At 30.9% G+C, this 11486-nt stretch overlaps 1 protein-coding gene across 3 annotated transcripts in view; it reads right to left on the bottom strand.

Moving 5' to 3' along the window:
* LOC145297504 (sodium-dependent noradrenaline transporter-like) overlaps nucleotides 1-11486 on the bottom strand; it is a 345266-nt gene that overhangs the window by 20236 nt on the left and 313544 nt on the right. For all 3 annotated transcript variants that reach the window (XM_080143402.1, XM_080143401.1, XM_080143403.1), the window contains exons 9-11: nucleotides 10951-11063; nucleotides 3137-3274; nucleotides 886-985 (exon numbers count right to left, since the gene is read on the bottom strand). In XM_080143402.1, the coding sequence (XP_079999528.1) occupies nucleotides 886-985; nucleotides 3137-3274; nucleotides 10951-11063 (351 nt within the window). The remainder of the gene's footprint in view (nucleotides 1-885; nucleotides 986-3136; nucleotides 3275-10950; nucleotides 11064-11486) is intronic.

The following is an 11486-nucleotide window of genomic DNA, read 5'->3' as shown; positions in this document are numbered from 1 at the left end:
GAAACTAGCGTGTTGCACTTTATATATCAAAGCTTTGAACAATATCTAACATACAGGGTTCCTTATAAATATTAATTCAAATAATATTCTTGGTTGAATATTTAATATAAGCATATCCCTCCTCCACACACACACGCACACGCAAAGAAGATCCAGGTTTACGTCTCAAATTTATAATTTATAAAGAAAAACAATATAAAGTCGCATTTTTTGTGTGCGTGGGGAAATCGCTTCAGACAAGATATGAAGCTAGTTACTGTAAGGAGCTAATAAAAACGAAACATTAAGAGAAGACAGGAAATACATGTGGACTTTAGTTTTAAAAAGACCGAGGCTATAGATAGGATGAAAACAGTCAACAGGAAGAGGAAGAGAGTTCCAGAAGATTGCAGTTCTTGGAAAGAAGCTACAGTGATAAGCAGTTTTATTACAAAACAGCGAATTTATGGAGACAACTTCATCAATGATTGGAACGAGCTGGAACAAAGGAAGCAGGGAATAGACCAGGCAAATGTGAAAATACATGCCATAATAGTATTTATAGAAAAGAATGAGATTAGCAACATCACGTCTGCGTGTGTAAGAGAAAGAGAGAGAGAGAGAGATGATGTAGAAAAGAAGAAAAGGAGGAGCCAATCAAATTACAGATATGTTTCTGCATTTTATCAAGATATTAACCAACCAAAATATCACAACATTCATACTTAGGTATAATATAAAATCACTGATAAAAATAGTAAGAATAAAACAAAGAATCTAAAACGGGTGAATGTAGCCCCCCCCCCAAAAAAAATGGTTTAAGAAGAAAAAGTAGATTGATAAACTCGTTTCATTGATAACAAAGTCAAACAATTTGACAAAGGGGAAATCGAAAAGTGATCTCACCATAAAACCAACTGACGCCAATTGCCTGGAAGAGCACCGCTACAAGAATAGAAGTGCCAGCGGCGAACGTGTCCAGAATCTTAAAGACGTACATGCCACCCTGGAATAAATACAAAAAATGAGCTTTCATTCTACAATCAAAGTAGCATCATTTGTTCGTTTTTATCGCTAAGAATAAAAGTAAACGGATAAAGACAAGGCGACTTAGTCAAATGTTTTATATAACGATTACATCTAACATATTCTTATTATATGCAATTTTCCTAAAGTAAATAAGTTGACATTTAATAAAAAGCTTCTTTTTATTATATACGTATATGTAAATATATATATTAATATATATGTATGCATATATAAATATATATATATATATGTGTTAATTAGTATATAAATTTATACATATATATTAATATATATATATATTAATATATATATATATTAATATTTTTATTTTATATTAATATATATATTAATTTAATAATAGTATAACAATATTAATTAATTTATTAAGTTCCAATAATTGAGTGATTTTTATTATATTAGTATACGTATATATTAACATATATATGTTACTTAATATATTCGTTTATATATATATATATATATACTAATTTAATAATAGTATGACAATATCAATTAGTTAATTAAATTCAAATAATTAAGTTGTTTTTAATATAATCGTATATATAAATATATATGATAATATTTATGTTGTTTAATACCTTAATTAATATATATATTACTTTGATAATAGTATAACAATATTAATTAGTTAATTAAATTCAAATAATTAAGTTCTTGTTATTATATTCGTATATGTATATATATATATATATGTTAATTAATATATTACTTAATATATATATATACATATATTAATTTAATAATAGTATGGCAATATTAATTATTTAATTAGGTTCAAATAAATTTTCCAATATAGTTCAATAAATGAATAGAGCTTTTATAAATAATAGTAAACACGAGAAAACGTCTATACAGATCAATTAATACTTCGATGTTGATGTCTCCACGACATTAAAACATAATTTTACGATCAACGTTGAAATTATTTAAAAAGAAAAAAAAACTTTAATATGATACAGAAGTGTGAGACTGTTCGTCCCGAAAAGCAAAGACTATTCATATAGCCAAACATATATAGCCATATTCATATAATCGAACATGTAGTAAAACAGTTGGGGTAGATGTACAAGTGCTTCCATTCGGATTTATGCATATTGATTCCCTAGGCACAGGTAAAACAACCGTGCATTAAACATATTTGAATGAAAAAAAAAAAATGGAAATTAAATGAAGCTAAATAATTGTTCGAACTCCTGATTTACTTTGACTAAATTAAGCTGTAATTTCCACCGTCTGTTCTCTCTCTTAGCTGTCGAAAAACTAACTGCCCGTCGTACTTCCAATTCATCCTTTTTATAACAGTTTCTGTTCTCTTATGCAAATTAATGCCATATGTATATTACTGAGTCTCCTACAAACAGAGATCTTTTCTTTCTCTTTCTTTCTCTCATTCCGTTACTCGACAGGAAAGAGAGAGCACGCCCTTTTGTGTACTCACTTTCTTCATTACTTTCATCCTATAATCAATATCCCTAATGTTCCTCTTCAATTCCGCTACAATATTATAAAGGGTTATTAGATATACACAACGCACAACAGCTATACACAAATCCATTCACTCATTTCTGCATATTAACGGATTAAAAAATCAAACTAAAATATTCTGAATTTAATTTGCTACTATTTTTATACTTAGGCCCGTTAATAAGAAAATTAGATATTTTCGTTATTTACGGTTATAAAATAATAATTTCATAAAATAAACTTTAGTAAAAATAATATAATACTTAAATTCATAAATAACATCAATACAGAACTCCTCGTGATAGACCCTTTATGTAAATTAGCACGAATAGAAATAATGAAAAATATTACCGCAACAAGATTACAATCCTTTAGCACTTTCGTCAGAAAAAAACACTAGCAACCATGAACTATGTGGTAAAATGATTATTTTTCTATAAACATTGAATTTTCGCTTACTTTCCGTGACTATAGCCTAAATGTTTAAAAGCACCGACACCGGTTTGAAGCACTTCTCTCTCTAACCAAACTGTTGTATATTATATGAATATTCTTTGCTTTTCAGTACGAACAGTTTGTACTGTGATATTGTAATGGACTGTTTAAAAAAGAGACCTAATATTTAAAAAAAAAGGGTACTTACTGTCGTAACGCAGGGTAACGAGAATAAATATGCCGATCCGACGATGATGAGCGTGTATATTTCACGTGACCATTTGTGGCGGAAAAACCGTCGGAGCTCATCCTTCAGTCCAGTTAGAGGGGATTCTAAACCACCAAACTGAAAAAAGTCCCATTGTGCGTTTAATAATAATAATAATAATAATAATAATAATAATAATAATAATGGAAAAGAGGACCGAAAAGAACAATGAAACTATTAGAAAAAACATACAGTAGAAATAAAATCAAAGGAATAAACACCTGGCCAGTATAGCTAATAAGTAGGGCTAGGAAAACAGCATATTCTTTTCATTCGTTTGACTCGAGTTTGTATCCGTTAATATCTTATATGCTTTTATATAGAGTGATGTGGTTCTCGGTTGATTAACTGTGTCTAACTGTGTCGGATATATACTCGAGAGCCAAAACAGCAAAAAGAATATTCTGTTGTCATCGCCCTACTAATAAGGTACTAGGTGTGCCAGAAACTTTGTGATAAATATTGAATAATTCGACACCCTGTCTTTTCAAGCTTATAACTACTCGAAAAATATAATTCAACCCCTAATTTTTTTCAATTAAAGGAACAAGGACCAAGGATTCATTTAAAAAAGAACAAAAAAAAAAACATGATTTAAAAAAAAAAGGTTTTAAACTTCGGACTTTACAGGTAAATTTCTAAAAAACACTACTTTTTTGTTTTAAATTTGGATATATTATTTATTGATCTTTTATCTTCAATTTGTGATATATAAAACTTTGCTGAGTAAATTAATTATTTAATTTTTAATAGATGTTTCAAAATGGGGGGCGTGAACTAATTCGACCTTCTGTCTTTCCAAGCTTATAACTACTCGAAAAATGTAATTCAAACCCTATTTTTTTTCTATTTTTAATAGACATTTAAAAATGGGCAGGGGCGTAAATAAAAAAAAACGTTTGTTTAAAATATTATATTCAGTTTATTGGAAAGAGCATAAAATTTCACATTGACCCTGAAAATCTCGTAAAAATAGAATCAATAGAAAAATTTTGATAGATTTTTAAAGTTTAAAAATTGAAAAATACTGAACTCGTAAAATTCAATTAATTTCATTACCATTTAAAAAAATAATATTTCTATTACTTTTTATACAACGTTAATAGTTTATTTTGGAAGTATAATCCATAAAGAAAATAAACAATCCACTTTTAAAAGATAAATTACGATTTTTTTTATATTTTATTCGCAGGTACTCTGGCTTATTCATAGGCTGCGCTAAAGAAGGATTTATTGCTTCTTGATCAGAAGACTAAGAAACTAATGACAATGCACCCAAAAATGATATTGACTGATTTTATGTAAAAAGCAAACACACACACACACACACACACACACACACACACACACACACACACACACACACACACACACACAAACGAAACTTGAAAAAGTGCATAAGTTGAAACATAGAAGGATTGGCCACCCTAGCGAGAGACACCGCCATGAAGAACAACTCAGGAAGCGATGAAATAAAAACAAACAATACAAGAAAAGTTAGAACAAAAAAGATCTAATAAGAGCAGTAAATACAGAGATGAAACGGTAAACCACATACTAAGGAAATACAGCAAACGTGCTCAAAAAGAATAGTTTGCAGGAATACCTGAATGAAGAAAGCAGTACGCTGGGAGACTTGCAAATGGCAGCATTTTGAACATGCATACAAATAGTACATTTTCATATTTAAGTGCTTTACTTCCGCCTTTCTGGTATCGTTTTGTGCTATCTTTGACCTTTATCCCGTAACCTGCTGAGACGGCAAAATCTACAATTTGGCACTTTTATTCCATCTTGTTTATTATTATGACGTCCGATCTCCTTGCTTAGATAAGTTTATCTGTTTGCACTTCAATGTCCTAAAGGAGTTTATGGTTTTCGTTTACGAGTTTCCGGTTTGTGCTGTTACCATTTGTTTTCATGTTTAAAATGCACGCGTTTGCATAATTCACAGCTTAATGCTTTCCCAGTTCTGTCAGGTTTTACATTATTTTAGGCTCGTTTGCTACATTCACTTATGTAATTTACCATTTCGTCACTTTGTCCCCAGTGTATACATTTACTGTTTCCCCGGATTTTATATATTTTAACTTTGGCGTAGTTAGTTCTAATCGTTTTGTTTTGTGCAGCTGTCAGTGCCGATTCTATTTCTATGTTCAGATGACATTTTTTGGGAGCGCGTGCAGTTGTTTTCGTGATTCTCTTTTCTTATCATTTTTATGCAAGAGAATTATTATCATTATTATCACTATTATCAGTATCATTAATATTATTATCGTCAATATCTATATCATTATTGTCATTTTTATTAGTATTATTATTGTTTTGGTGGCACCCACTCATTTACATATGTGGATAATATTACACATAAATAACAAGACTCGGTTAGTCTGAGTGTGTGTTAACCAGAAGCTACCGAAGGCCGAACCGAGAGCAAATATATTCTCCAGCCAAGACTATCTTACCTGACAACCATTGTGTAAATATACTGTAAATATGCTTTTCCTAATACACTTCTTATTGATCTACCTTTGTTTGTTGAGTCTTCATTTGTATTGCCTTATGCGTTATTTGCAACCATAACAATTATCATAATTATTATCATTATTATTATTACCATTATCATTATTATTGCTATCACATTATTATCAGTATTATTATCATTATTATCATTATTATTTACATTATTATTATTATTATTATTATTATTATTATTATTATTATTATTGCTGTTGTTGCTGTTGTTATTTTGTAGCTAGTGATTCTCTCATAAGTTGTTATCAATACTCGCTTAGTGGCCAAATTCACGACAACAATCTCTCTAGAGTTCTAACAATCTCCATCTCTTTTGATAATTGTTGATATTTGCTTTATTGCAACAACCGAAAACCATTAGTTTTTAGCTCGTAACTCCCAAAGGTCTTCTTTAGATAGGAGGAGGGAGTTATAGTTGCGAATATGATTACTTTTTATGCTATGGCTATGTTCTTTCGGACTCTTTTGTTGTTGGAATCAGAATCAGAATCAGAATCAGAATCGGTAAATATATCAGAATCGGGAAGCATATTGGAATTACTTCATCATTAACTCAAAAGAATAGAACAATTGTTTTAGTTAATCTACATAATTATAAAACTCAAATGACCTTGTAACGGGTGTTGTAACCCAACATCCGGTCTACGACTTCCAGTTGCCCATGCGTACATAAACAAATAATCAACGCGACGATAAAACGTATTGTTTTACTGTGTACGTTTTCAGCGTCCCAGTTGGTTTGTTTTTCGCGTTTAAATTATCCAAATAAACAATTGTTAATACTTTCTGCATTTTTTTTACATCGTTCATTTTTGTATTACGGTTAAGTTATTTTAACGCAATTGTTTTACAAATAAATATCTTTTAACCCGTTGATAAGCATAAGAGCATTTTACAACAGCGATTTACCCACAGACTTCATTTTTTAAAACAATTTATTCTCTATTTTTTAATACACATTACTTAAAAAAAAGCATTCATTCATTTTCTTCTACACTAGCATAAATACATAACCCCGAAAATATGTTTCTTTTTAAATTTGGGTTACAAATAAATAATCAATGCGACAATAAAACGTATTGTTTTACTGTGTACGTTTTCAGCGTCCCAATTGTTTTTTTTCGCGTTTAAATTAAACGATATATCAAAATTGAATTTAACTTTAAGTATTATAGTATCTGTTCAGTGCACATTTACCTATAAGTATGGTAAACCACTTATAATTCAATGGCTGTAAATTTTTTTTCAAAAATAAACAATTATAAATAGAACGACTCACAGAATTCTATCTATATTCTTTTTCATTTTAATATACTTTCATTGAAATGTTTCTGTTATGTAAAAAAAAAAACTATTTTCTTTACGTCACAAGTGCCATGCTCATACATTACTTCCATAGCTAATATAACATACTGACCCAACGGGTCACGGGTAGTCTAGTGCTTACTATTTTGCTATAGCTAAACAAAAAAAATGTTTTAATTAACCGAGGGCCCTTTTTGCAAAATATTGAATAACCTTGCGCCAGACAGGACTTAATCAAATATTGGATGTTTATAGAGAATTAAGCATTTTGAGAAACGGCTGGTTGTTTTTTACTATTGCATTTTCACCTCAAACAAAGCACAGTGCCACTTTGATGCTAGGGTCTACTATCTGAGACATAATTTGTAGGGGCACTATGTAGGGAGTCAAACAGCAAAATGCCTATTTGCATAACACTTGAACTTCTGCATGTCAGTGCAGTCGGGAAAAAAAGAACCCGGAAGCAAATTTCAAAGTCTAGTTGTCCTAGGGAAGAAACTATTGGAGTAGAAGGCTTTCTTACATTTATAAATTTCTACTGTGTAGAGGTGGGATTTTGCTGCTTGTTGGGGTATTTACGTTGAGGGTGGAAGGGCTTGTAGTTCGTTGGAGCAGCTACCATTAAGACACGTGTGAAACAAGCAGACGAATGCAACATTTCGTCGATGGACAGCGGTTGAAGCATAGCTGATAGTGCAGGACCTATCAGGTTGGCGACTCTTTTTTTTAACCTTGTCTAAGACGGAAAGACTAGTAGCAGATGCACTAGACCAAATGTGGCAACAATACCGTATACATGGGTGAATGGTGGCCTTGTAAAAAGGTACAGGATACTCTCAGGCGTAAGTAATTTTCTAGCACGATAAAGAGAGTCCATCTTATTTGCAGCAGCTTTAGTGATGTTCTTAATGTATTTGTTCTTACTCACGTTCCCCGTGAACGTTAAGCCAAGGAGTTTGAATAAAGTGCTTTCAAGTAATGTCATTAGCCATGGCTACTAGTGTCTGTGAAAGTGTTTTTTAGTTATTAAAGTAAAGAAGCTTAGTCTTGGAAACATTGAAAGTGGCCATATTGTTTTTGTCCCATTCCACTACTGACTGGAGATCTTCCTCTAGTGCTTCCTCCATTGCCTTCGATACATGTTCATTCGTTTCCCCTCGTGTCTGTTATATAGCGTGCTGTCATCAGCAAATATACCCATCTCAGAGACAATTTTATCATCGATGTCATTTATGAATATCAGGAATAATAAAAGGTTCAAGGTTCGATCCCTGTTGGTACACCCGCATTTATATCATATTGTTTTGACGTACGACCATCGAAGCCAACTTCGATTCGTATCTTATTTAAGAAGGATTTAATTGTTAAGTATCCGTCCAGTAATACCATAATATCTGATTTTTATAAGAAGACCATCGTGCCATACCCTATCAAAAGCCTTAGATATATCTAGGGCTACTGCTCTAGCATCCCCTGCTTTATACAGTACATGGTATATATGTTCATAAATTACAGTTAGAATATCTGCAGTAGAATGGGCTTGCCTAAACTCATACTGTTGGTCGGACAGTTAAGTAGCTGTAAGCTGGTGGACTAGAGCTTGATTATTTATGAACTTACAAACTTTAGCAAATAGAGGGAGGAGGCTGATGGGGCTAGAACTTAAGTCATTTTTTTCGCCAGAATTCTTGTAAACTGGTACCATAGAAGCTGTTTTCCAGCGGTCAGGAAAGCATGATTTGTTAAGGCATCTGTTGAAAAGTTTGAAGAATACAGGAGCAAACTCAGCGGAATAGTTTTTAAATAGAACAGCAGGGATGAGATCAGGTCCACATGCTTGTGAGGAATCTAGACTTTTTATGATATCATATACTTGAGAAGGGGTAAGTTTTAGATCATCTGGTGTAGTTTTTGTCCTCGGAGGAAAATCTGTGAGGGAGTGGGTTAGGGTTAGGGTTAGGGTTTGCTGGGTCCAAAGTAGAGTTGGAGGAAAATCGATAGGTGAGCAGATTTCTTGGTTGCTGTGAAAACAACTTTAACATTATTGAATAGTGGAGAAATTGTTAATTGGTTTCAGTATATTCTCTTTTGACTATTTCCTTCTTACAATTACTTCTAACTTCTATATACTTTTGTCTATTTGTACTGGATTTATGTCGGATAAATCTGTGGTATGCATGCTGCCATTGAGCAATGTAATGTTTAGTGTTTTTAACGATATCGACGTCTAACTTTTCTTTAGTGAAGAACTAACAACAGATTATCATCACCGGAAGTCGTAGGAATTAGTCTTAAAAATGCTAAAGAAATACTAGAGACAAACGAAGGTCATAAGGAACTTAGTTGCTTCTATCTGAGTGAGAAATATGTTACCCTTCTGTGTGTCTCTCTATCTTCTCCAACACAAAGAACACATCTATATAAATAAAACAATAGATATATGTGTGAGTGTCTGTCTGTAAATATTTAACCGATAAACTCATAGACTACTGGTTACATAACATTGTATTTAACAAGAAATAGTAATCATACATCAAGGATAGTTTACGACGAGTAAAATCTTTGTTTGGATGGATGAATAACGCATGCAGACATATCTGCAAGTTAAATGCAAAATATTTATCTGAACTTGCCGAAATATTCTTTCTGCGCATGTCCAAATTCAATTCATTTTTAAGTAGTTTAATATTAAAACTTTTTTTTACATATTTCTCGATAGTTACATAGAGAACGCGGCTGGAGAGCTAAATGTTTTGGTTTCGATTCTAGCTAATAGCACCCCAGTAATTTTTTAATTTTTAAAATCAATACTATATATTAGGTACAATATAATATTCATTTACGGAATTTGCTCTGTAATAATAAATACAAACTCTACATGAATTAAATATATTTAATCGTATTTTACGACCCGGCAAAGCATGCGAATCTTCGTAGCAAATACAGGAGCGTTGGTGTTATGACTCTGCATCGCGCTCAGCTTAGGGAAAAAAGAGAGAAAGTTAAAGTGGATGTAAGATGCTAACGCCCCCTTGTGGCTAAAAATATTATTGCTGGATTCAAGGGGTGGTAATTATGTTTATCTTAATGTAACAGGTTTTGTGTCTATGTGTTTGCTATGTGTTGAATTGCAATTCCTACAACCTTTCGTTAGTTTTAAATATGAAGTAAAACTATATATATATATATATATATATATATATATATATATATATATAATTCAGAATGCAAAATATATTTAACTTAAAAGTTCCCAAGAGACACAATAAAAAATGTTGAATTGCAATTCCCACAACCTTTCGTTAGTTTTAAATATGAAGTAAAACTATATATATATATATATATATATATATATATATATATATATATATATATATATATATATATGTATATATATATATATAAATTTAATTCAGAATGCAAAATATATTTAACTTTAAAGTTCCCAAGAGACACAATAAAAAATGTTGAATTGCAATTCCCACAACCTTTCGTTAGTTTTAAATATGAAGTAAAACTATATATATATATATATATATATATATATATATATATATATATATATATATATATATATATATATATGTATATATATATATATAAATTTAATTCAGAATGCAAAATATATTTAACTTTAAAGTTCCCAAGAGAAACAATAAAAAATGTTGAAACGTTCGACCAAGGATTAATATAAAAACACTTTTTTATTGTTTTATTTCTACCCTGGTATTACGTAACATACTTCGATAAAAAGCACAATTTACCACAATTGGTTCACAAGGTTTCTAAAACACGAGATACATTTTTATTGTTGTAATTTATTAGAGAGAGAAAAAATGAAGCGATAAAATCGCCAAAATAAACGAGGGACACTAAATGGACGAAATAAAATATGTGAATAAAAATATCCGAACCGCACTGTCCAATCCTAGGGTGAGTAACATGAGAAAGAAAAGGATGGACCAGGCCGTTGATCCAGGTAAAGTGGAAATAGCTTCCGGGTAGACGATGAACACGAGACCAGGACCTAGAAAGATAATAAATAAAAGGGAAGAAATAATTAAAACACACTTCATAAGAACATATTTATAATTTATTGATTAATTAAGTTCACATATATTGATATCATGATCTAAAAACCAATATTTCTTTAAGAAAATGCTTAATACGTGTATGAATCTTTTATATCAATAAAATTTTCATCCAATCAAAGGAGAAACCAAGGAATCATGCCTACTGCGGATTGTTACCTTGTGCCTTGGAAGAATTACGATACGCACTGGATCTTTTTTACCTCCCTTCTACCAAAACTCTCACTTCAGGATTTACCATAAAATTTGAATATGAAGTTCAATATTATTTTCATTCTGAACCAATATACAATTTCCCTTACTCTATGATTAAAAATTTTAAAAACTTTTAATTATGATTTTCTGTTTATTTCATTTAG

Source organism: Euprymna scolopes, chromosome 18, assembly GCF_053919585.1.
Source record: "Euprymna scolopes isolate OS-2025 chromosome 18, ASM5391958v1, whole genome shotgun sequence".
In the NCBI taxonomy this organism is placed as follows: Eukaryota; Metazoa; Mollusca; class Cephalopoda; order Sepiida; family Sepiolidae; genus Euprymna; species Euprymna scolopes.
This window is presented reverse-complemented; position numbering and strand designations above follow the sequence as displayed.